The sequence below is a fragment of the Temnothorax americanus genome, unplaced genomic scaffold, assembly GCF_048541705.1.
Source record: "Temnothorax americanus isolate GAGA-0224 unplaced genomic scaffold, ASM4854170v1 Scaffold114, whole genome shotgun sequence".
Taxonomy (NCBI): Eukaryota; Metazoa; Arthropoda; class Insecta; order Hymenoptera; family Formicidae; genus Temnothorax; species Temnothorax americanus.
Window position 1 is genome coordinate 132,631 of NW_027509247.1, and position 22,222 is coordinate 154,852.

General features: G+C 34.1%; 5 protein-coding genes across 16 annotated transcripts in view; 2 read left to right on the forward strand and 3 right to left on the reverse strand.

Annotated features, from left to right (window-relative positions):
- Spir (spire type actin nucleation factor) overlaps window positions 1-22,222 on the forward strand; it is a 270,912-nt gene that overhangs the window by 105,498 nt on the left and 143,192 nt on the right. The gene's annotated exons all lie outside the window — the stretch shown is intronic.
- On the forward strand, window positions 8,142-9,863 carry LOC143908761 (uncharacterized). The gene is made up of 3 exons (XM_077426536.1): window positions 8,142-8,431; window positions 8,541-8,706; window positions 9,005-9,863. The coding sequence occupies exons 1-3, from the start codon at window positions 8,284-8,286 to the stop codon at window positions 9,561-9,563; spliced, it is 873 nt and encodes a 290-aa protein (XP_077282662.1). The 5' UTR covers window positions 8,142-8,283; the 3' UTR covers window positions 9,564-9,863.
- On the reverse strand, window positions 9,943-14,894 carry LOC143908754 (uncharacterized). The gene is made up of 2 exons (XM_077426516.1): window positions 11,214-14,894; window positions 9,943-11,124 (listed from the first exon to the last, which is right to left on the reverse strand). Exon 1 carries the CDS (start codon window positions 14,892-14,894, stop codon window positions 11,802-11,804), a length of 3,093 nt encoding a protein of 1,030 aa, XP_077282642.1. The 3' UTR covers window positions 9,943-11,124; window positions 11,214-11,801.
- Window positions 15,621-17,557, reverse strand: LOC143908758 (uncharacterized). The gene has a single exon (XM_077426531.1). It carries the CDS (start codon window positions 17,292-17,294, stop codon window positions 15,621-15,623), a length of 1,674 nt encoding a protein of 557 aa, XP_077282657.1. The 5' UTR covers window positions 17,295-17,557.
- LOC143908757 (uncharacterized) lies at window positions 18,284-21,042 on the reverse strand. Its single transcript, XM_077426530.1, has 2 exons — window positions 18,752-21,042; window positions 18,284-18,398 (listed from the first exon to the last, which is right to left on the reverse strand). Exon 1 carries the CDS (start codon window positions 20,494-20,496, stop codon window positions 18,754-18,756), a length of 1,743 nt encoding a protein of 580 aa, XP_077282656.1. The 5' UTR covers window positions 20,497-21,042; the 3' UTR covers window positions 18,284-18,398; window positions 18,752-18,753.

Genomic DNA, 22,222 nt, shown 5'->3' on the forward strand with positions numbered 1-22,222 from the left:
GCGCTCCGTAGTTTTCGGTGTCTACGTGTATTAATATTTTGAATTCGATGTCCACGTATCCCAGGTTGCCGATGACGGGATCCAGATAGTGCGCTTCATAGTTTCCGGTGTCCAGGTGTAATCGTACGTTGAATTTGATGTCTAGGTGTCCCAGGTTGTTGATGACGAGGTCCACATAGTGCGCTTCGTAGTTTTCGGTGTCCAGGTGTAATAATATGTTGAATTCAATGTTTAGGTGTCCCAGGTTGCCGATGACGAGGTCCACATATTGCGCTCCGTAGTTTTCGGTGTCTACGTGTATTAATACCTTAAAATTGATGTCTAGGTGTCCCAAGTTGCTGATGACGAGGTCCACATAGTGCACTTCATAGTTTTTGATGTCTAGGTGTATTAATAACTTTAAATCTGAATGGGTGCGTTCAGCCGATACTCCGCTAGCCTAGCAATCGTGAGCAGTCGCTCGTTTTTGCTCGTTTCCTCTCTTTTTAATTCAGTAGGTCGAAAGAGAGGAAACGAGCGAAAACGAGCGACTGCTCACGATTGCTAGGCTAGCAAAGTATCGGCTGAACGCACCCAATGTAGGACACGTAGATATCGAATTCGAGGTATTAATACATGTAGACACCGAGAACTACGAAGCGCACTATGTGGACCTCGTCATCGGCAACTTGGAACACGTGGCCATCGAATTCAAAGTATTAATACACCTGGACACCGAAAACTATAGAGCGCGCTATGTGGACCTCGTCATCGGCAACCTGGGACACCTAAACATTGAATTCAATCTTGATTCATAACAATCGACTTAAAATTTCCTTAGCGGTAAAATTAAAATTATGTCATGACATAATAAAAATCGCTAAATTAAAATTATGTCTAGACATAATAAAAATTGGACAAAAATTATGTCTAGACATAATAAAAATTGGATGAATTAAAATTATGTCTGACGTGAAAATAATTATCAAAAATATCGATACCTGAAGATATCGGTACATATACAGTTGCGAACAACATTCAGTAAGACACGCAAATAAAAATAAATAAAGAATTTTACAGTTAACGACTTATTAACCTTAATCATGTTTTATTGCGATTATGTTTTATGTTGAAATTGAAAAATATATACAAGGTGTACAACTAAAAGGGTTACAGATTATTATTTAAAAAAAACTAAGCAAAATATTAAATTGTTGTTTTCTTTAGAAATAATAGTCCGTAACACTTTTAGCTTCATACCTTGTATTATATACGGTTTATAAGATTATAAGATATATTGTTTATAAGATTAAGATGCGTAACACTACAAAAAGGCGTGATATCCGTACAAAATTACTTTTTTTTAAAAAAGGTAAAAAAGAGCGCCAAGTACACGCATAATAGTGTATATGTATTATGTTGTTTGTTATGTTGTTACCTCAAAAAAAAAACAAAGTGGTAGTATTATACCTCTAAATAGCTTTATCCTGTACATACTGTTTATACAATGCGTAATATACTACAAAAAGGCGTGATATCCGCACAAAATTACCTTTTTTAAAAAAAGGTAAAAAAGAGCGCCAAGTACACGCATAATAGTGTATATGTATTATGTTGTTACCCTGTTATGTTGTTACCTCGAAAAAAACAAAGTGGTAGTATTATACCTCCAAATAGCTTTATCCTGTACATACTGTTTATACAATGCGTAATATACTACAAAAAGGCGTGATATCCGCACAAAATTACTTTTTTTAAAAAAAGCTAAAAAAAAGCGCCAAGTACACGTATAGTAGTGTATATGTTGTTACCTAAAAAAAAAGAAAGTGGTAGTATTATACCTCGAAAAAACCTAAGTAACAAGTGGTAGATCTTTATATCTCGAAAAATCTCGAAAAAATCTAAGCAGTAGTATCTTTATTTCCGAAAAATTATAACCCAAGTGATACACGTCACAAAATTATGTTATCTAATCAAAAAGAAGAGTCGCGCTTCAAGTGATCTATTACAATTACAAAAAAGAAATGATATCTCTTTAAATTAGAGCGCCAATTACTGAGAGAACATGTATATTGCCTCAAAAAATAATTGTTGCACTACTTTGAAAAATCTTTACATTGTGTCAATTAGAAAAAAATGTATGATAACAATTTTATAAGATTAAAAAATTTTATTTAAATTTAACAAGGGAATACAAGATATTTAAATACAAAGTTTACATGTGTATTTTTTAGTGGTCACAAAGAATTACAGAGGTAACAGTACAAAATAAAAATATTTTATTAAAATATTTAATCCAACGAGGGAATACAATTTGTATTTAAATACAAAGTTTATATATGTATTTTTCAATAGAATAAAAGATTTAATCACAAAGAATTACAGAGGTAACAGTACAAAATAAAAATATTTTATTAAAATACATAAATTTTTCTTGTAAAAAAACTTGGCGCTGCTAGACCTCGAAATTTTAAATAAATAAATAAACTTATTTTATACTTAATTATAAGCCGCATTATCCGCCGTCCGCGTAGTCACGCACACCCATATCACTCACTCCCACATCCACGCTGATAATCATTTAATATTACTCCCATTGCATTCTTCTCTGAATTATTTTTATTTATTGTTGTCCTTATTTATTTAAAAGGTCTAGCAGCGCCCCAAGTTTTTTTACAAGAAAAATTTATGTATTTTAATAAAATATTTTTATTTTGTACTGTTACTTCTGTAATTCTTTGTGATTAAATCTTTTATTCTATTGAAAAATACATATATAAACTTTGTATTTAAATACAAATTGTATTCCCTCGTTGGATTAAATATTTTAATAAAATATTTTTATTTTGTACTGTTACCTCTGTAATTCTTTGTGACCACTAAAAAATACACATGTAAACTTTGTATTTAAATATCTTGTATTCCCTTGTTAAATTTAAATAAAATTTTTTAATCTTATAAAATTGTTATCATACATTTTTTTCTAATTGACACAATGTAAAGATTTTTCAAAGTAGTGCAACAATTATTTTTTGAGGCAATATACATGTTCTCTCAGTAATTGGCGCTCTAATTTAAAGAGATATCATTTCTTTTTTGTAATTGTAATAGATCACTTGAAGCGCGACTCTTCTTTTTGATAAGGTAACATAATTTTGTGACGTGTATCACTTGGGTTATAATTTTTCGGAAATAAAGATACTACTGCTTAGATTTTTTCGAGATTTTTCGAGATATAAAGATCTACCACTTGTTACTTAGGTTTTTTCGAGGTATAATACTACCACTTTCTTTTTTTTTATTTAACAACATATACACTACTATACGTGTACTTGGCGCTTTTTTTACCTTTTTTTAAAAAAGGTATAATCTACAGTTTTAAAACAACGTTACAATATTTTTGTTATATTAATAATTAGTTATATTGGTTATTAAATGTAGGAAAGGAGGAAATTTAAGAAGGAAAGAGAGAGAGAGTATACTTATCTGAAACAGCATTAAAACTAGTAGTTTGGTAATCTTTCTATAGGGGTGGAAGACATCCTGAAAATGTATTCGGCAGGTATGTCCAGCGTACAACATTCAAAAAAATATTTGATTTCTTTAGTTTAATATATGAAATTAAAATCGGTAATAATTTCGTCCGCCAGTGAATAAAATCAGTAAATTCAATTTATTTCTCGATTAACTGGCGCAATATGTACAAAAATGCACGACATTTCGGCTCACGATTCGAGCCCTTTTCAAGTGCGAACTGAAACAGGAACAGCGAGAAAAAACAAACAATATAAATGAATCGAGATAAATATTAAATTAACGACGCATATTAACAATAGATTGCGACAATTAGAAAATAGAAGGGTTTTGAGCGCTAACAATTCCGAACGCGACAGCACGTTTGACGTACGCAGATGTGTGGTGATCCCTTACGTGAAGGACTTAAGCGCGGGCATACGGGGTACTCTTGAGAGAGTCCGCTGTGATGTAGTATATAAGATACCGAAAAAACTCAGTGCTGTCATCAGGAGGGCAAGGACAGATTAGCGACTAACAGGGAAACTAATGTAGTTTACAAAATTGATTGCGAGAATTGCGACGCGTCCTACATTGGCCAGACGAAGAGACATCTTGAAACAAGAGTGAAGGAACATTTCAGCGATATCAAAAAACATGCCAGCAATTTCTCTGTCGTAAGTAAACACCGGATACAGAATGACCATAATTTTAAGTGGTCAGATCCGAAAATATTACACAAAGAACCTCACTGGAAAATGAGGGAGATCGCTGAGATGTTCTTTATAAAGAAAAATAAGAACACGATTAATTTAAAAAAAGATACGGAGAACTTAAGTTTAAACTCGATATACGACAGTGTCATCATGTCTGTTTAAATGTTTATATTTATATCTCGGGACACCTTGTTTCTTTCTTTGGCCGCTCAGTCTCCTAAGCACTCGCATACATGTAACATGTCGCAACGAAGAATCTGTCATACGCGAAAAGTTATCACGGAATTCGTAAGTTTTCTTGATCGTCGCTTTCTCTCCTCATATCATTGTTGCTACAAATTAAGTTTGGTCCACAGCTGACCTTTATGGCCATGCGGGAACATGCTCGTGAACTCAGGAATCTGTATTAATTATGTGACGAGTCAATAGATGATATAGGTATTGCTCACTATTTAACGTTGTTAATTTAATATTTATCTCGATTCATTTATATTGTTTGTTTTTTCTCGCTGTTCCTGTTTCAGTTTGCACTTGAAAAGGGCTCGAATCGTGAGCCGAAACGTCGTGCATTTTTGTACATATTGCGCCAGTTAATCGAGAAATAAATTGAATTTACTGAAATTAAAATGTTGATTGTAAGGCATTGTAGAATATTATTTGTTGTCAATGTTCTTTTTGTTACATATTTTATACATTTTTCTGTTCTTTTTCTTTGTTAAATTATTTTCCACGATGTCTTTATTTATTTTCCGTAATCTTATATATGTTCTAGTACGAACTAGACATGCAATTACTGTTTTTGGAAAACTATCATGTGTTTTTTCGCAAACAATGTCTGTCAATTTATCAAAAATTTTTTATTTTTTATTAAAAAAATTTCCATGAAACTTTTCGAATTCTTCATTCATTATTTCTGCTGTTTTCTGGAAGTTTGAGCAAGGATAGATGCAGTTGCCTCTGGAAAGGAAGGAAACCCAATCGTCAGATAAATTGGGAAGACTCTTGGTTGGAACACTCAAGTGGCTGTATTTATTTCGAAATCTATGTGCTACGTAACCGGCTATGTATAACAGCGCATTCTTTTCTATGATTTCGCTAGCTGAAACTCGCTCGAAATCCTCCAGCAACTGTATTTCGTCTGGAGTAGGGTTGTAACTTCTTAAATGTAGCTCTGGAAAGACAATTAGCAACAAAACTAAGTCGGCAAGTTCGTAATTTTATCCAGTTTTCATGAATTTCCATTTTTCATAAATACGCAGATTTAGTGATTAATGAAAATAGTTTCCACTATTAAAAAAATATATATTATGCAGAATATATTGAATATCAACTACAAATTAAATAAAAAAATTTAAAAAATTTTTCAGTATTTTTTTCTTCTTCATTGTTATTGTCTTTTTCTTCTTTTTCCTTTGCATTGTCAGTAGAAATTTTGTCTGGTTCTGTTACGTACATAAATAATTCTTCTTCGGCCATAATTTGTTCTTTGTCAGATAGGAATTGCGAGCATGTTGCATTGATGAAATCAACACGTGTATCTTCAATGTCGATTAATGGTGTAGAGCTACTGTCTCCTTCCGTATTTTCTCCTGGCGAAATTGCGTGTCCTGAATGCTTTCCTAAGATATACCATTTTAGGCGATTTTGTAGTTCCACAGGCGTCGGATGATCGTGTCCTGCACCCATTGATCTCAAATACGAGAAAAAATGTTCAAGTATATCTTGGTTTAATCTGCGTGTTAACAGATATTCGATTTGGAATGTCTCAAATGTATACTTGTCTTGAATGTATGGCAACATTTCTTTTAAGGACTTGTTACATATTAAAATTTCCTTTTGGAATTGCAGTAAAGCTGACCTCTTCTGTCCAACTCGCATTTCTTGTAGAAATTGGCTCATATCATTGATAATTTTATTTTACTCTTCTAAATTTATACCATAAGCATGCGAGCCACTATGATGTCCAAATTTCATTTGACTATTAAAAACATCAAACCAATTGTTAAATATTTGAGTATAACAGACATTTGCTTCCATTGTTTGCAGGCTAATAGTCCTTTTTTCCGCACCATTGAATAGCCGATGCATTTTGGTTTGAAAAAACCTGTGCTGCCATTTTCACATTTTGACGTTGTGATCCTTTTACATCCAAATGTGCTCGATTTAGTTTGTGTGCTATTTTTAAGTCTCCTGTATTAAGTGCTAATAGTTCTTCTAAGCAACTGTTATTGACAAACTCTTCATTAATTCTAAAACCAGAATCAAATAAATTATTTCTAGCCAATTTTAATAAATGCGGAACATCGGCATAGAAAAAAATTTTGAGGGAGTTGTCTACAGGATAGACAATAAAGCATTGCTTTCCGGCGCTCTGTTTAATTTTTGCATTTTCGGAATGACTGGAAATGTCGATTCCAATATTCAGTTCATTCCATAATTTTATATTAGTTGGACCCATGTCACATGTTATTGCCACAACAATATGTCCAGCTTCATATAGGTCACGTATCACGCTAAACATTATATTCTGGGTCATTGACGTATCAAAATCGTAAAAAACGGGCTGTTTCCATTTTTTAAACAGTCCTCGTGCCATAATAAATTGGCATGTTTTATGAGGTCCGTAAACTTTCTGTTCCTTTCGTTCAAGGTCCAATTTATTTGAAATATATATTTCCTCAAACGTTAGCACAGTTAACTTGTCCGTTATGGTAAGATCATGTCCTTCATCTTTCATAATTTTCAAGACATCTTTTAGAATGCCGGGTGGAACATTAAAAGGCTGCACACCAATTTTGTAAAGTTGCCACGCATGGCAGTGGTATTTTCTTCTGAATAAGGAAATTTTAGCTTTTTGCGTTTCAGATACCTAGAACAGCTAGAATTATTTACACCGTCTGTCATTTATGGCGACCAGGATATAACAGAAGAGAAGAACATTTTTGTTACTTAAAAAATGAAAATAAACTTTTAAAATAAGGTGAAGAGAACATGCAAAGTTTAACGTTATTCACTTTCTTCGTTTCCCTATAAAAAGTTCCTGAAAAATATATGTTTTAAAGATCTTTTAAATCAGAACATATCCGTTAATAATTCTTTACATTCTCTTCTTGACGGAAGAGATTTTACCACTTCTCAATATAAATTTATCTTGTTATGGTTTTATTCAATTATTCTGGCGTTTTTATATTTGCGATTTAATTAGATTATTGTTTACTTAGTTTATATTATTAGATGATTGTTTAATGTTTTAGTCTAGACTAATGTTTAATATTTTAATATGTAAACTAGAACATTAATTATCATGTTTTTTTATATTTATCTTCTTCTATCGAAGTAATCCGTTCCAAAGAAGACTAAGTACAGTCGAAACGTTAACCATGTGTATTGTTTATTTAAGAAATTGTTTTTATTTTAATCCAATATCTCTCTGTTGTTGCTCGTGGCCGCTTATAAACATTAAAAGCTAATATAAATTTAATAACTGTTAAAAGAACATTATAAACTGTTTTTTTTTCTCGATATAGTTAATATGTAATTATTGTTATGTATTTAAATATTAAATTTAAATACTATTATGCTAAAGTAAAGGTTTTTAATGTAAGACTTTGTTGATAGAAGAGCATATTGGTCAGAACGGGGATTTCTATACATTACATTTACGAATTTTAGTTTTTATGTTTATAAATATTTTTTTAATTAATTATATTTGCAATTTTTATATTTATAATTTTTAAATATATATATATAGATATATTTATTTATTCACTTATTTATAAATATAAAAATTAGAATTTGTAAATATAAACGTAAATGTAACGTATAGCGCATCGTCGATTTGTCAACTCGAGACTCGGCACTCGGCGAGACACGAGGAGCGATTCCCGAAATGCACGGCATCGTGGCATATAAGGCGCGGGTCCAATGGAGATCCGTAAACCTAACCCTAACCGTAAGACCGTAACCGTAAAAGTTGGTTTATTTGAACTTTTTGCATACCACGGCACGTACCACGGTTATGGTAACGAAGAGAGGTTAGTTCAGAACATTACATTCAGAACGGGTGTGAGGTTATATGTTTACAATGGACTTGACGGATCAACGTTTAATTGAATTGGTGGAGAAATGTTCTCATTTATACAATAAAAGCAGTCCCGATTACAAAGACAAATTAAAATCACAAAATTCGTGGTGTAGCATTGCAGAAGCGTTGAATGCAACAGGTATGTACATGTATGCATTATCAGTTTTAATTATTTATTTAGTTCTATAGTAATACAACAGTTTATACGTATTGTGTACTATAATTTAATCATACATATTATTATGCAGCTGCTGACTGCGAACACCGATGGAGCCAATTGCGAGAACGTTTTGTTCGTGAGAGACGTTCTTTAAAAGCAGGGCTTTCATCCGGTTCAGGATCCTCAAAACAGTCAACGCCTAGTCATCTGTATAAAGCTCTCCAGTTCTTAGAACCTCATGTTCAAAGTAGAAGGTATGTAATTTATGTAAATATTATCCATTCAAGTATGTTCACTAAATTTATTACATTATGTATTTATATTTAGCCTTTTTACACACTGTGTCCTTGCAATGCAGTTTGCTGAAAATTGACTTCGTATAGTAAAAATATTTAACAAAAACATACATGCGAATAGAAGTTTTTATCCGCATTTGTACGTTTCTTAATTAAAGATAGCCGACTATGCTATCAAGACATGATGTATTAGACATTATACACAACACATACAATAAATACGCATGTAAAAAAAGTATTTTTCCAATTATTTCAGGACACGTGGGAATGTTTTAAAAAGAAGCTTGTCATTATCTGAAGAATCTACACGGGGGAATGTTTTGAAAAGAAGCTTGTCACCATCTGAAGAATCTACTACATGGGATACGCTAGAGACCGACGATCCAGATGTGATTGAATATCTGAAAATTGTAGAGTATAACAAAAGCAAGCATGAAACACCACAAGTGAGAAATGAGCTCAAAGAATCAGATTTGTTGAAAATAAAAATGGAACCATCGGATGAAAATAATGTCAATGTACTGAATGTTAAGACTTCAGCTGTCAATAAAACATATACAGACATTGTAAATGACAAAACAAGAAAAAGTGTAAAAACCAATGTAAGTGTCAATGATGATATTTTACAAGTTGTTTGTGAAGCATTACAGAGTGTAAAAGGACTATGTGAATCTGCTGACAAGAGCGATAATGTTGCCTATAACTTTTGCATGACTACGTACAGTCAATTGAAGAAAATGTCGAAGAAAAATCAAAAAATTGCTTGTTCCAAAATCCACACCATCATGCTAGAACTGGAATCTGACTCAGAGTAAACAGTATTTTATTTTTTTTATTTTGTGATTCTATCCAAAGAAGTTGGTCTTGTTTCTTATTTTTAAAAGTTACTTATTTTTTGTAAAAATGTTATTACATACTTATATTAGCTGTAAATATACTATATATATACTGTACAGATAAGACATAATATATAAGTCCAAGCTTTCCAATTAGAAAAGTACTTTTTTAGAATAGTATTAATGAATGTGATTTAATCCAAAGAAATAAGTTTTAGTTTTATGTGTTGTTAAAGTACAATCACATGTGTAAATGAGTCTAAACACTTTTAAAAATTGTCGGCTATTAATGATTTCAAAACTTTTAAACTATCTCTACTATAATTTTGTGCAATGTACGAATTTCTTTTTCATAAATGAATGTTACATAAATAAACAGCATAAAAATGTTATAAATGTAGCAGTTTATTATATTATTATAACAGAGACTTGTAATGTAGCTGTTATCCAAAGTTTATTAAAAATACAATGTGTAATACGTAATAAGATTGTTATTTAATGATAATAAACATTCTGCAAAATATACGTCGTTCTAAATAGTTAATATTTTCGCGAATTGTACAATTAAAATGATCCTTTCGTAATATATGCTTCTTGCCACGAAACTGCGCCTTCTGGAGAAATTAAGTACTCGGCAAGCGTGTCACGTAAGGTAACAATCTTGCGTGTAGCATTATTAGCTCCCATTCTTCCCATGTTCCTAAAGATGATATTCTCTTCGCATTGTCTCCACTGTCCAGATATGACATTCCCATTGTTATCCCATGTATCAGCGTAATTTGGAGGACAGTACGTAGCATTTTCTGATTTTGAGAATAATTCTGACATCCGGAGGAAGTTATGAAGGCACAATCCTGCACACACAATCCATTCCGCAGTATCAACATGTGCAATAATTGTTGATCGGAAGATTCGCCAACGACTGGCCAAAATGCCAAAAGAGTTTTCGATAACACGTTGTGCTCGAGAAAGATGGTAATTGAAAGTTTTTTGTGTTTTGTCCAATTTAGTTCCAGGATATGGTCGCATAATATAGCTTTTCAAAGGAAACGCTTCATCTGCAACCATATAATATGGAAACTTTGTGTCGGTTTCTGGTAAGCAGCTATTGTCTGGTATTTCCAGTTTGTTGTTATCAAGAGCTATTCCAAAAGCTGATTCTTTAAAGACTCCTCCGTCACTTTGTGAACTAAAAGCACCAACATCAACAAGAGTAAAAATGTAGTTAGCATCACAAACTGCCATTAACACAATGCTGAATGTTTTTTTATAATTGAAGAAACTGGTCCCAGTATTGTAAGGAGCTTGTACAACGATGTGCTTTCCATCAATCGCCCCGAAACAATTCGGCATATTCCACAACTCTTGGAAATCTCGTGAGTACTTTCTGAAATCGTCAGCAGTAGGTCTTGGCAAACATATAGGCGATAACTTGTCCCATATAATCTTGCAAGTGTCACGGATAACTTTGCTCACAGTTGATTTTGACACGTAAAAGTTCCATGCAACAGTTTGCATACTGCAACCATGAGCAAGATAACTATAAAATAAAATATTCGTAAAATAAAATATGTTATAATAGTTTAAAAAAACACATAAATTATTGAAAGTATTACAAAATATACTTACTACAAAGTAATACATAATCGATGTTCCGGCGATAGGGGCTCTCGAATACTTCTCTTTGTCAGAGACTCTTGTACTAATTCTAATAGTCTTTTGAATTGTAAAACAGTCAATCTAGTAAATTTGAAAAACTGTTTATCGTCATTGTCTTTCATAAATTGAAAGAGAATATGAAAATGGCCTTTTTGCTTCCGCTGTAATAACATTGGCCGAACCCAATATTTTCGTTTAACCTTTTTCTTCTTTTTCCGCAATAAGTGCAGAATTACCGCAACTAAGTTAATAGCCACAAGAGCTGTTTTTCTAACACGGTAAATATCCATTATAGCGAAATTTCTGCACTTTGTAAAAGTTAACACAGGTTAGAATCGATTCAAAGACGAATTCGCGTTATGGATTTACGGTTCTTTATGTTACATTTCGTTACGATTATGGGCTGTCATTGTAGACGATAGGAGGCGATTTCTTACGGTTACGGTTTTTTTTTTTTTTTTTGAGGTTATTAACTCCGGTTGGAGTTATAAACGCCTTCAGCCCCACCTTTGGGCTATATATCGTATTTTAGTGTTGATCTGATTAACGCAATACTTGTTAAATAATCCTTCCTATCTGTTTAATGAATTTGTATATCACTCCAATTTTAAGCCAGTCCTTTCTCTTGATCAATTCCACTATGTTCTCTGTTCCGTAAATGTTACGTTTCACCATTTCTTCGTTCATCGCTTCCCTTTCCACATCGTACCTACTACACTGCCATATTACATGATTTATGTCTTCCTTTTCGTAGCCGCAGTCGCATCTAGATATATTTATATAGTTTTTTCTAGCTAAAGACTCGTTTAAATTATAGTGATTCGCTCTTATACGATTAATAAAAGAATAAAAATATCTCTCCGCTTTAATTTCTTTAAACCAAGGTTGTTTTTTGTTTCTGTCGTGGAAATTTCGAAAGTAATCCTTGCCTTTATATGAACTTTCACTAATTAATTTATCCTGCGTGTTATTCCAAGCTTCTTCCCTAAATATGCTTCTTAAGTCCGTTATCGGGACGGGTATATTTGTTTCCTCTACTTCTGACGCACCTACTTTTGCTAATCTGTCTGCTATTTCATTTCCAGTATAACCTCTATGAGCTGGGATCCATCCATAAATAATTTTCCTACCGAATTTAGTTTTTAATCTAGAATGGCGTCTTCTAATGTCTAATATAAAGCTACTCTTATATACATCTAGTCTATTGTTTTTTATTGCTTTTAATACACTCTGGCAATCTGATAATATTAATATTTGCTTATTATTTTTCTCTCCTTGTTCTTGATCCTTTTCTAGTTTTTTTAATGCAGTAGCTATTGCGAAGGCTTCCGCTGAAAATGACGAACACTTTTTCGGAAGGCTGACATAGAAAGCTTGATCCATCTCTTCAAAGACCACGCCGACTCCTGTCGAAACTGAGTCCTCTGTTCTTGAACCATCTGTATAAACAATCTGGGGGTTATCCAAATTATGTGCATCGCAAAGTTCTTTAATAAAGTCTAGATCATTATTTCCATATTTCATATCTTCTAGGTTTCTTCTTTCCTTTTCTTTCCTTTTAGCGCTATGTGACTGTCCTATTTTTAACTCTATAGTTATGTCTTCTGTAAGATCTTCGTACTTCATTTCCCATACTTCGAAATTATCTGTTGATTGACCTATATCTTTCGCTAATAGATTGACTCTATCCCACGCTATCGAAATTATGTTTTTTCTTCTCTGTGGGAATCGAAGCCTATGTATCATTTCTTTATTGCTTAGGTTACTTATACTTGTTTTGATTTTTGGATTGCCATATTTTAGTATCTTGGAACAGAAATTTTTTGCTAGCATCATGGCTCTCTCGCTTGGTAAGTCTACTTTGGCTTCTGCTACTAGCACATTTGTTGGTGTGCTATTCCTAAAGCCCATCGCGGTTCTTAATCCCTGGAATTGGCCTCTCTCAAGTTTTAATCTTAAAGTACTACTTGTGGGGGCGTACACGAAACTTCCGTAGTCGGAAACTGATCTTACTAAGCTTTTATATAGCATAAGAGCTGTGACGCAATCTGCTCCCCTGGTGACACTATTTAAATATTTTAAAATCGAATTTGCTTTTTTAATTTTAGCTCTTACTTCTTGAATGTGGCCTACGAATTTCAGCCGATTATCCATACGAACTCCGAGAAATTTCGATTCATCTTTATTTGGAATTACCACGCCTTTTACCATGATAGAGATGTTATCATCTTTGAAGCCGCTCTTCGAAAATTCTACCAGAGTTGTTTTTCTGGGTTCTAGGTCTAAACCAATCAGCTCAAGGTTACTTGCGATAATGTTGACTGCTTGTTCGATCTTCATCTTATTCAGCTTCCTATCAAGACCCGTCCTATACACCACGATATTATCAGCAAATTCTAATTCTTCTACGTCATCGTCAACATCCACGGTAATGTCGTTAGTATTCAGAGCATATAATATAGCGCTCAGGACAGCTCCTTGTGGAAGGCCCTTCCTCATTATTCTTTTCAGAGTCACTTTATTATTTACGATGTACTCTACTTCCCTTTTGTCTAACCAGGTGTTGATAAATTTGAAGACTCTACCAGGACAGTCCATCTTTCTTAGTTTGGCTTTTAAAATATGAAAGACAACGTTGTCGTATGCAGATGCCACATCTAGGAATGCCGCCAATACGTATTCTTCACTGAGTAAAGCTGTCTTGATGTCCGATGTAAATTTAACTAGATTTTTAGTGCACGATCTACCTCTTCGAAAGCCATTTTGCATCGGGTGTAATTTCTTCTCTTTCTCCGCCCACCATATAAGTCTTTCGTTTACTAACCTTTCCATTAGTTTGCCCATGCATGACGATAGTGATATAGGCCTGACTTTATTTTTGTTCACCTTATCAATAAATAAGACCTGATATTCTCTCCACTCGTGTGGAAAGCCTGATCCTAACCATATATCGTTAAATATTTGTAGTAAGAATTGAAGAGCTTTTTTTGGTAAATTCTTTATCATTTTATAGTCTATTTCATCCCTTCCAGGAGCTGAATCTTTTTTAATCATTCCAATTGCCCTATATAATTCTGCCTCTGAGAATAACGAATCTAATTCTGTTTCCTCTCTATCGTATGTATCGTCCTCTACTGCCCTCCAAGATACTCCAAATGCTGACAATTTATCAATTTCTTCTCTTATGACTTTTTCTCTATCTTCTATCTGCCACTTATTCCAGCTTATTCTACTCCTAGCTTTTTTAAAAGTTCTCATTGTATTCCAAACGTAAGATAAATTAGAAAATCTATTTATGCTGTTATAAAAAGCTTTAAAATTTTCTCTTTTCTTTTTCTTAAGTACTTTTCTTGTCAAAGCTACTTGCTTTTTATAGTCTATAAATGAATGTAAAGTTTGAAGCTTTCTAAATATTTTCAATTTCTTTTTACGTATTTCTATTGCTGATGAGCATTCTGAATCCCACCATCTTACTTGTTGTTTAATTAACTTTTTTTGCTTTATCTCAATATTTGTGTTTCTTACAAATGTTTCCTTCCTACCTGTTGCTATATTCACTGCCCTCTTCATTTTGTCAGTAAATAAAGAGTATCTCGTCTGAAGATCTTTGCCTATCATGTTACTTTCTAGTTCCTCTATGCTTTTTTTCATTATGTTTTGATACAATTCCCAGTTTGTATTCTTTGTCGACAACCTATTAGTGATCTTTTTAAAGACTATGACCTCTGTATCTATTTCTACTTTTAATGGAAAATGGTCTGACTCCCAAGTGTCCTGAATTTGTTCATAGTTAATATAATCAGTTATTTTACCATCCGCGAAAATTAGATCTATATTAGAAGCTATCTGATTTCTGTAATTTAGCCTAGACAAAGTATCTTGATTTACGCATAAGAAACCCTGATTGAAGAATTTTTCCTGTAGATTTTCCCCATTAAAATCCGTATCGTTGCAATTCTATAGAATATTATGAGCATTAAAGTCCCCCATTACAATAGATCCAATTCCTTTTCTATCAAAATTAAGTATATTAGACCAGACCTTAGGGTCTTCTCTACCGGTCGGCCTTCTATACACCGCTATAAGATTGAATTTCAACTGAGAGTTGTATATTCTAATACCACAAATATCAACATTTTCGGAACCAATATACCACTCTTTAATAACTTCAAATTCTATCCTCCTACTATAATAGCAATAATAATACCTCCGCTATTACTTATACTTTCCTTCCCTATTATGTTGTAGCCTGATATTTGGAATTTGTTCAGATCATTTACCTTTGTTTCAGTTATAACGGCGATATCAAATTGCTTAATATGTGAATCGAATTCATATTTCTTGTTTCGAATACCTCGAGCATTCCAGAGTACTACTTTAACCATAGTTAGATCTATAATTTGCAGGACCTCTAAACCTTTGACTTCTATTACTTTTCTCTCTATTTCTCTGATCCACCGGCTCTTGATTATATACTTTTATTTCCTTATCATAAAACCTATCATAGTTATCATCCGAGTTACTATACCCGTTATTAATATCTAACATTTCCACGTCTCTTAAGCTATTTTTTACTTCTTCCTGAGCTATTTGAGACATTATATCTCTAAAAAAGTTTCCGATCCCATTAGTTTCATGACTATCTATATTGCTTCTTCTTTTTTTAATAACCCTACTTTCATTTTCTGATTTATCGTCTGTACTTCTTATAGCTATACCTCTTTTATCCCTATTTATTTCTTCCTGTCTCATGTTAAATCTATTATAATATAATTGATTCCTATTAGGACTACCTTCCCGCCTATTTACTAACGATTTAAGTGCTTTAGGATTTTTTTCCAGTGACGATCTTTTGGAACCAACTTGTGCATCTTCATATTGGGTCGATTTTTTTGTATCCATCTTCTTCTGGACAATAGGATTTTGCTTTACTACCTTTGCATATGTTTTTAATTCCGGCCAATCCGAGGGTTTGGTAAATCTATCGTAATCCTTAGTCGTCTTATTTTCTTTGCCTTTTAGGATTCTTTGAGCCTCATAAAACGTTGCGTTATGATACGCCATCACTACTTTTACTTCCCTATTCCATTGGAACACCGGGCATCCTCGAAAGGTTGATCTATGTGAACCTTCACAGTTAATACAATAGTATTCAAGATTGCACTCATCGTGAGCCTCATTTCCACATCTACCGCATTTCTCTGAGCCTTTGCACACTGCCTTGACATGTCCAAATCTGAAACATCTAAAGCATTGTTTAACCGCTTCTACATATGGTCTAACCTTCAGATGGCCATAACCTTCAAATATGGATATATTATTTGGAAGAACGTTTTTATTAAAAATGATGCATATATTATCTGTATCGTTTTCTATCCTGGATTGTTTTTTCTTATCAAAAAGCTTTCTAGTCATTCTTTCAATTTGCATAATATTACCTTTATCTACTATTGTATCCCATAACTCGGGAATACTAAAAGGCCAATCCGATATCACCCCTTTACATGTGATTGATCTATCATCGATATATACATGAACCTTATCTTTGCACTCTCTACACAGCTTATCTAAACAAGAATTTGCATCTGTCATATTTATAAACTTAAGTCTAGCTAAATTAAACTGATCCATTTCAAAATCGTCTGGATAACATCTGGCTTTATGTAGAAACATTTGTATTTTGATCTTATTCATGCCCTTTTTGTTACAGATATTTTGAGTAGTTAATCTACAACACACAATTTTCATACCTTCGAATTCTTTCTCGAAACGTGGGATGGAATTAGTGTCACCTGCTAATTTGTTTTCATATTCATGCGTGTACTTAACTAACTTACCTTTGATATTCATAAATATCTTATCTTTTCTACTCATTAGATACTTATCCTTCGCTTCATCTTTTGTATTCACTAGCTGTTCCTTCATTGTATGTATTGCGTCATTCCCTCCGTGATTATCTACTAAATCCATTTTATCCTTCTCGTTTAATTTATTATTCTTGGGTTGGCTCTCGTCCTTGTCTCTGTCATAACCTACATTTGTATCTAGCATCCTAACAGTCGTCCCCCCTCCGACGGGGGACCTAAAATTCTTCTAAAAATCTCCTCAAATTGATGTGGCAACTCTTTAGATCCTCCTTATCCCTCTTACTCACTCTCTAACGCTTTAATAGCTCGTTTAAGTTAACCGTAAAAGGACTCGCGAATTCCCGCCAACGAAAAACGTCCGCTTTCCACGCTACCTCAATCCGAACTCTAAACAAAATTATTCGCTCTGTGCGTTTGGTTGGAGGGGATAGCACGAGCTACGAAAGCGCTCGTGTTGTAAAAAGGGCTTTCTTCTAAGGCAGAGTACGACAGTTCGAGTTTTTAGATAAACGTATATTTCAATAACCGTTACAAAAAAAACGTGCCGTGTGCCGCTGTAGAAAAGACTCGAAGGGAGGAGTGTAACGAACGCAGAGAGTACCAACAGATATAATAATTTAGCGCGCGCAGACCGACAACTTAGTGATAAAATAAAAGTGTAATAGAGTAGCACTAGGTGTGCACGCATGGTGAAAAAAACATAAAACTAGAAACGATAGATGGCGTTAAGATTACATACTAGTTACAACACTCCCCCTTAATCGAAGGACATCTATTGTTATACAAAACTATAAAACTTAAATCTTATGTTCTTTGGTGTAAAAAGGTTGCAACAAAAAATATATTCTTGAAATCAAAAAACATGTTAATACATTTAACACCTATACTTTATGTAGCATTCCTCATTCCTATACCTTTCAAACAATTTTGGTGTTTAAGGCGTCCAAGACCTTTAGTAAGCACATCAGCTATCATATCTTCCGTACACATGTACTTGATATTAATATTACCCTCTTGTACCTGCTCTCTAATAAAATGATACTTTGGCTTAAGGGGGTCATCCCGTGTGATGACCGTTTTTTTTAAGGTTTTTTTGCATTTTTTTGCGGCGAAATGAAAAAATACAGAGCTTCTAAATTTTTACTATATATTTATTACATCTAAAACTATATGTGTAAATTTTTTTATTTGAAAATATAGCGTCGATGGCGAGTTACATCACTGGAATGGCACCCATGTAAAAAAAAAGCAGACAAACGGTGTCCACGATTCCGGCAGACTGGTTTATCTGAAATAAAAAAGCCAAATTGCATTTTAATCTATAGATAAATGGCTATCGCGGGAACTAGGATTATTTGAAAATATTAAAAATTCAATTTTTTGCATGCTTTTAAAAATTATAACTCAAAATAACATGATTTTTTGCGACTATTTTTTTATGCGGACAGAAAACGGTTCAATATTTTTTAAAAATTCTAGTTCCCGCGATAGCCACACATGTGCTGAATCTACCATTCAAATTTTATTTAAATCCATTGAACCGTTTTCGAGAAATCATGGACACCAGTTTAAAAAATACAGTTTTGAGAAAAACGCGTTTGAAAGTTCACGTATGAATTACACCATGAAATTTTTGCTTACCACTAATCTGCTATTCCTGGTGCATAGAGTATCCCTTCCTCTTCTTCTTGAAAATTTTGTAATGCCGACTGCTCCTCCCTGGCTGAAATTCTAGCCTCTCTTGCCGCGTCGCTCATGCGCTGCTCGGAACGGCTGATCCGGGCATCGTCGCGGCGCTCTACATAAGCGTGCGCTGATCGTCCAATTGAACATCCCATCGTATGCATTATCTTAATAATGCCTTGGAAGCCTTCATTAAAGATGATGACGGCCAAAAAAGTTGCAATCTGAACTATCTGAGCGCCTGAATGTAGATGTTTCGGAGCGAACGTCCAAATGAGTGAATTTAACGACTCATTATTATTCTGCGTCTCTGCTCCTAAACATCGGGTCAAAAGATCGTCCTTGGATAAATTTTCATAGATAGATTTAACTACTGCTTGTACTTCCTTGGATAATGGGGCCTTCTCGTGGTGGAATTGGTCGAGCGTGTTCTTAGCTTCAGCCTGCCGCCATTTACACCAGCTACCTTCGCCTGCTGGACAGTTCTGGTGCTGAGGATTTTCATCGGTAGAGCATTTGTGGTAGAATGTGGCCCAAACTTCTTTCTTCATTTCTTCTAATGAATCGGGATGGCGACGAATGGCTAAGCCATAAAATTTTGTCATTTCAATAATTAGCTTGTCTGTTAGCTTGCCCTGACCTTTGCCACCAATACCTTTATTATTCTTTTTAGCATTTCGGAGTCGTGTTCCCATCCGTTTCTCAACATGCCCAACACACTCTTTTTTAATAACAGGAGAGTCATTACCATAAGGCTCAGCTTTTAAAATGCCATTGAATGTCTTGCTGTCACCGTCGCCGACATACGTCAAATATTTCACGCCGTGTTTTTCGATCGAGCGTAAAAACATTGCAACAATGGCATCAATTTCCATTTTACCGGAACTTCCTGTGTGATTTATCGAACACTCAGATTCATGATCTGCATACCATGCCTCGTATTTCTCTGGTTCAGTATTTTTTAACTTTTTCCACAGATTACAAGCACCACAAAAACTACTCATAACCATCGCATCTATCACTTTCCCAGAATACTTTCCAATTAACGTCGATACTCCAAATAGAGATGAAAAGCCGCGTTTTTTCCAAGTTCCATCTCCGGAAACTGTTAATTCAATTTGCGGTTTCCCAGCTTCTTCATTCATATTTTTTTCTTGTGTGGCAGCAAAGGATAGAACGGACTCATACACTGCAGATGCGGCTGTGTGAATATTTTCCAAAAGCGCGGTATATGTCGAGTTTCCTATACCTTGACAAATGTCCAATAAACTGCAGAAAAGATTCACTCCTTCGTGGCCAACACCTAACAACCGCATCGCAAAAACAAAGCGCCGATTAATTTCAAAAGCATTTTGAATCATTGGACCCGAGTTTATCGTTTTATCTGTACTGCACTTACACGACATAAGAATTTTAAAACCCAAGCCTCGTAAAATCGTCTGACTAAAGGTCACGTCACTTTTACACTCTTTGCATATAACATTTGCTGAAATTGCCGAAAATACAGATGCAAATTCTAAGATACAGTACGCAAAATTCGAAGCAACAGGCACTTCCAGGTTCATGCTTCCAAGCAGTTTCTTCGCTGATGCCGACGTATAATCCAGATCATTTTCCAATGAATAACGGTTTCCTTGAAATTTTCTCTTCTTTTTTCGCTCAGCATGAGCGTGAGTTTTTCTTGTTCCTTTCTTGTCACTCATCGCAAACTTGAAACACTTGCACGGTAAAATATTACTGCTTACGACGACTCAAGAGCTATTACGCCGCTGACTGCGAAGCCAAAACTAAGCAACCGTTGTATTCAATTTGAGTTTCAAGACATCAACATATCTCTAAATATGTGTGCGTGTGATTAGAATCGGCTTCAGTTTACAATCTGAAGGTATACAATAGCTCTTGTTATCGGCCCCGCCGAGCGCTCAACTGCGTGCATAAACACCTTACCTTCTCACTGCTGTAACTTTTCAATGACTTCGAATTTCGGAAAATTACTTTGCCAGTATATTCTATGCATGCTCTAGATTAGATTTATGCAAAAAAAAAATCGATTTTTTGAAGCCGTCACACGGGATGACCCCCTTAATGTGCTTGACTCGTTTGTGAAACACGGGGTTATGAGCCAATCTTTGTGCACTTTGATTGTCATTGTAAATAAGAATAGTCTTCTTTTCTTTCAACAATTCTGTGAAGAATCCTTGCAGATGGACTGCTTCTTTAGCTGCTTCCGACATGGCCACATATTCTGATTCCGTTGATGACATTGAAGTACATCTTTGTTTTCTACTTTCCCAGGAGATCGGTCCACCTCCATATTTGAACACGTAGCCCGTATACGACTTTCCTTCTTCTTGATCATTTGCATAATCCGCATCTACAAATCCTACTATATCTTCTCCTGTAGGTTTAAACATTATACCTAAGTTCTTGGTATTATTTAAGTAACGAAGTACTCTCTTCAGCATTTTCCATTTCATTTCAGTATGTTCAACATTGTATTGACTGAGGAAACTCACTATAAAAGCGAGATCTGGTCTGGTGTTTACCGCCAGGTACATAAGCGATCCTATAACATTTTGATAAGGAACATCTGTAATCTTCTTACTGGTATCTTCAGCTCCTTTCATGCCAAGATCGACTGGAGTTGCAACTGGTTTGCTTTCAATCATTCCGAACTTCTTTAGAATCTCCGTTATGTACTGCTTCTGATGAATGAATACTTCGCCTGTCTTCTTATTCCGTTCGATCGAGAGTCCTAAAAAATGTTTGGCCTCACCTAAGTCTTTTATTTTAAACTTACTCTTAAGTTGATTCTTCAATTTTAACTTTTCTTTTGAATCATTTGAAACGATGAAGAAGTCATCTACATAGACTCCCACTATTATTATCTTGTCTCTAATAACTTTGAAATATACACAAGGTTCATGACTTGACTGCTTGTATCCAAATTCTTGTAACACAGCGTGAACCTTTTTGTTCCATGAACGTGAAGCTTGCTTTAAACCATAGATGGATTTGGTAAGTAAACATGGTTCCTTAAATCCTTCTGGTTGCTCCATGTATATTTGTTTTTCCAACTCTCCATTTAAAAAAGCTGTATCCACATCAAGATGATCCATGTCCATTCCACGTTCAACGGCTAATGCAATTAAAGAACGTAATGTAGAACTTCTAACTACGGGGGAAAAAGTTTCTTCATAGTCAATCCCCATGACTTGATTGAAACCTTTCGCTACTAGACGTGCTTTATATCTACTAATTTCTCCTTCTTCATTTCTTTTAATTTTATATATCCACTTGCAAGGAATTACTTTTTGATTTTTAGGTCTATCAACCAAAGTCCACGTCTTATTATCTTTTAGTGACTGGATCTCTTGTTCCATTGCCAACTTCCATTCATCTTTATCTGTTCTCTCCATAGCTTCTTTT

Excerpts from the sequence above, each read along its gene's own strand:
- LOC143908761 (XM_077426536.1), top strand. The coding sequence starts at position 8,284 with ATGTTTACAATGGACTTGACGGATCAACGTTTAATTGAATTGGTGGAG. Across the intron at positions 8,432-8,540 it reads AGAAGCGTTGAATGCAACAG|CTGCTGACTGCGAACACCGA; the intron begins GTATGTACATGT and ends ATTATTATGCAG. Across the intron at positions 8,707-9,004 it reads CCTCATGTTCAAAGTAGAAG|GACACGTGGGAATGTTTTAA; the intron begins GTATGTAATTTA and ends CAATTATTTCAG.
- LOC143908758 (XM_077426531.1), bottom strand. The coding sequence starts at position 17,294 with ATGCTAGATACAAATGTAGGTTATGACAGAGACAAGGACGAGAGCCAA.
- LOC143908754 (XM_077426516.1), bottom strand. The coding sequence starts at position 14,894 with ATGAAAAAAAGCATAGAGGAACTAGAAAGTAACATGATAGGCAAAGAT.
- LOC143908757 (XM_077426530.1), bottom strand. The coding sequence starts at position 20,496 with ATGAGTGACAAGAAAGGAACAAGAAAAACTCACGCTCATGCTGAGCGA.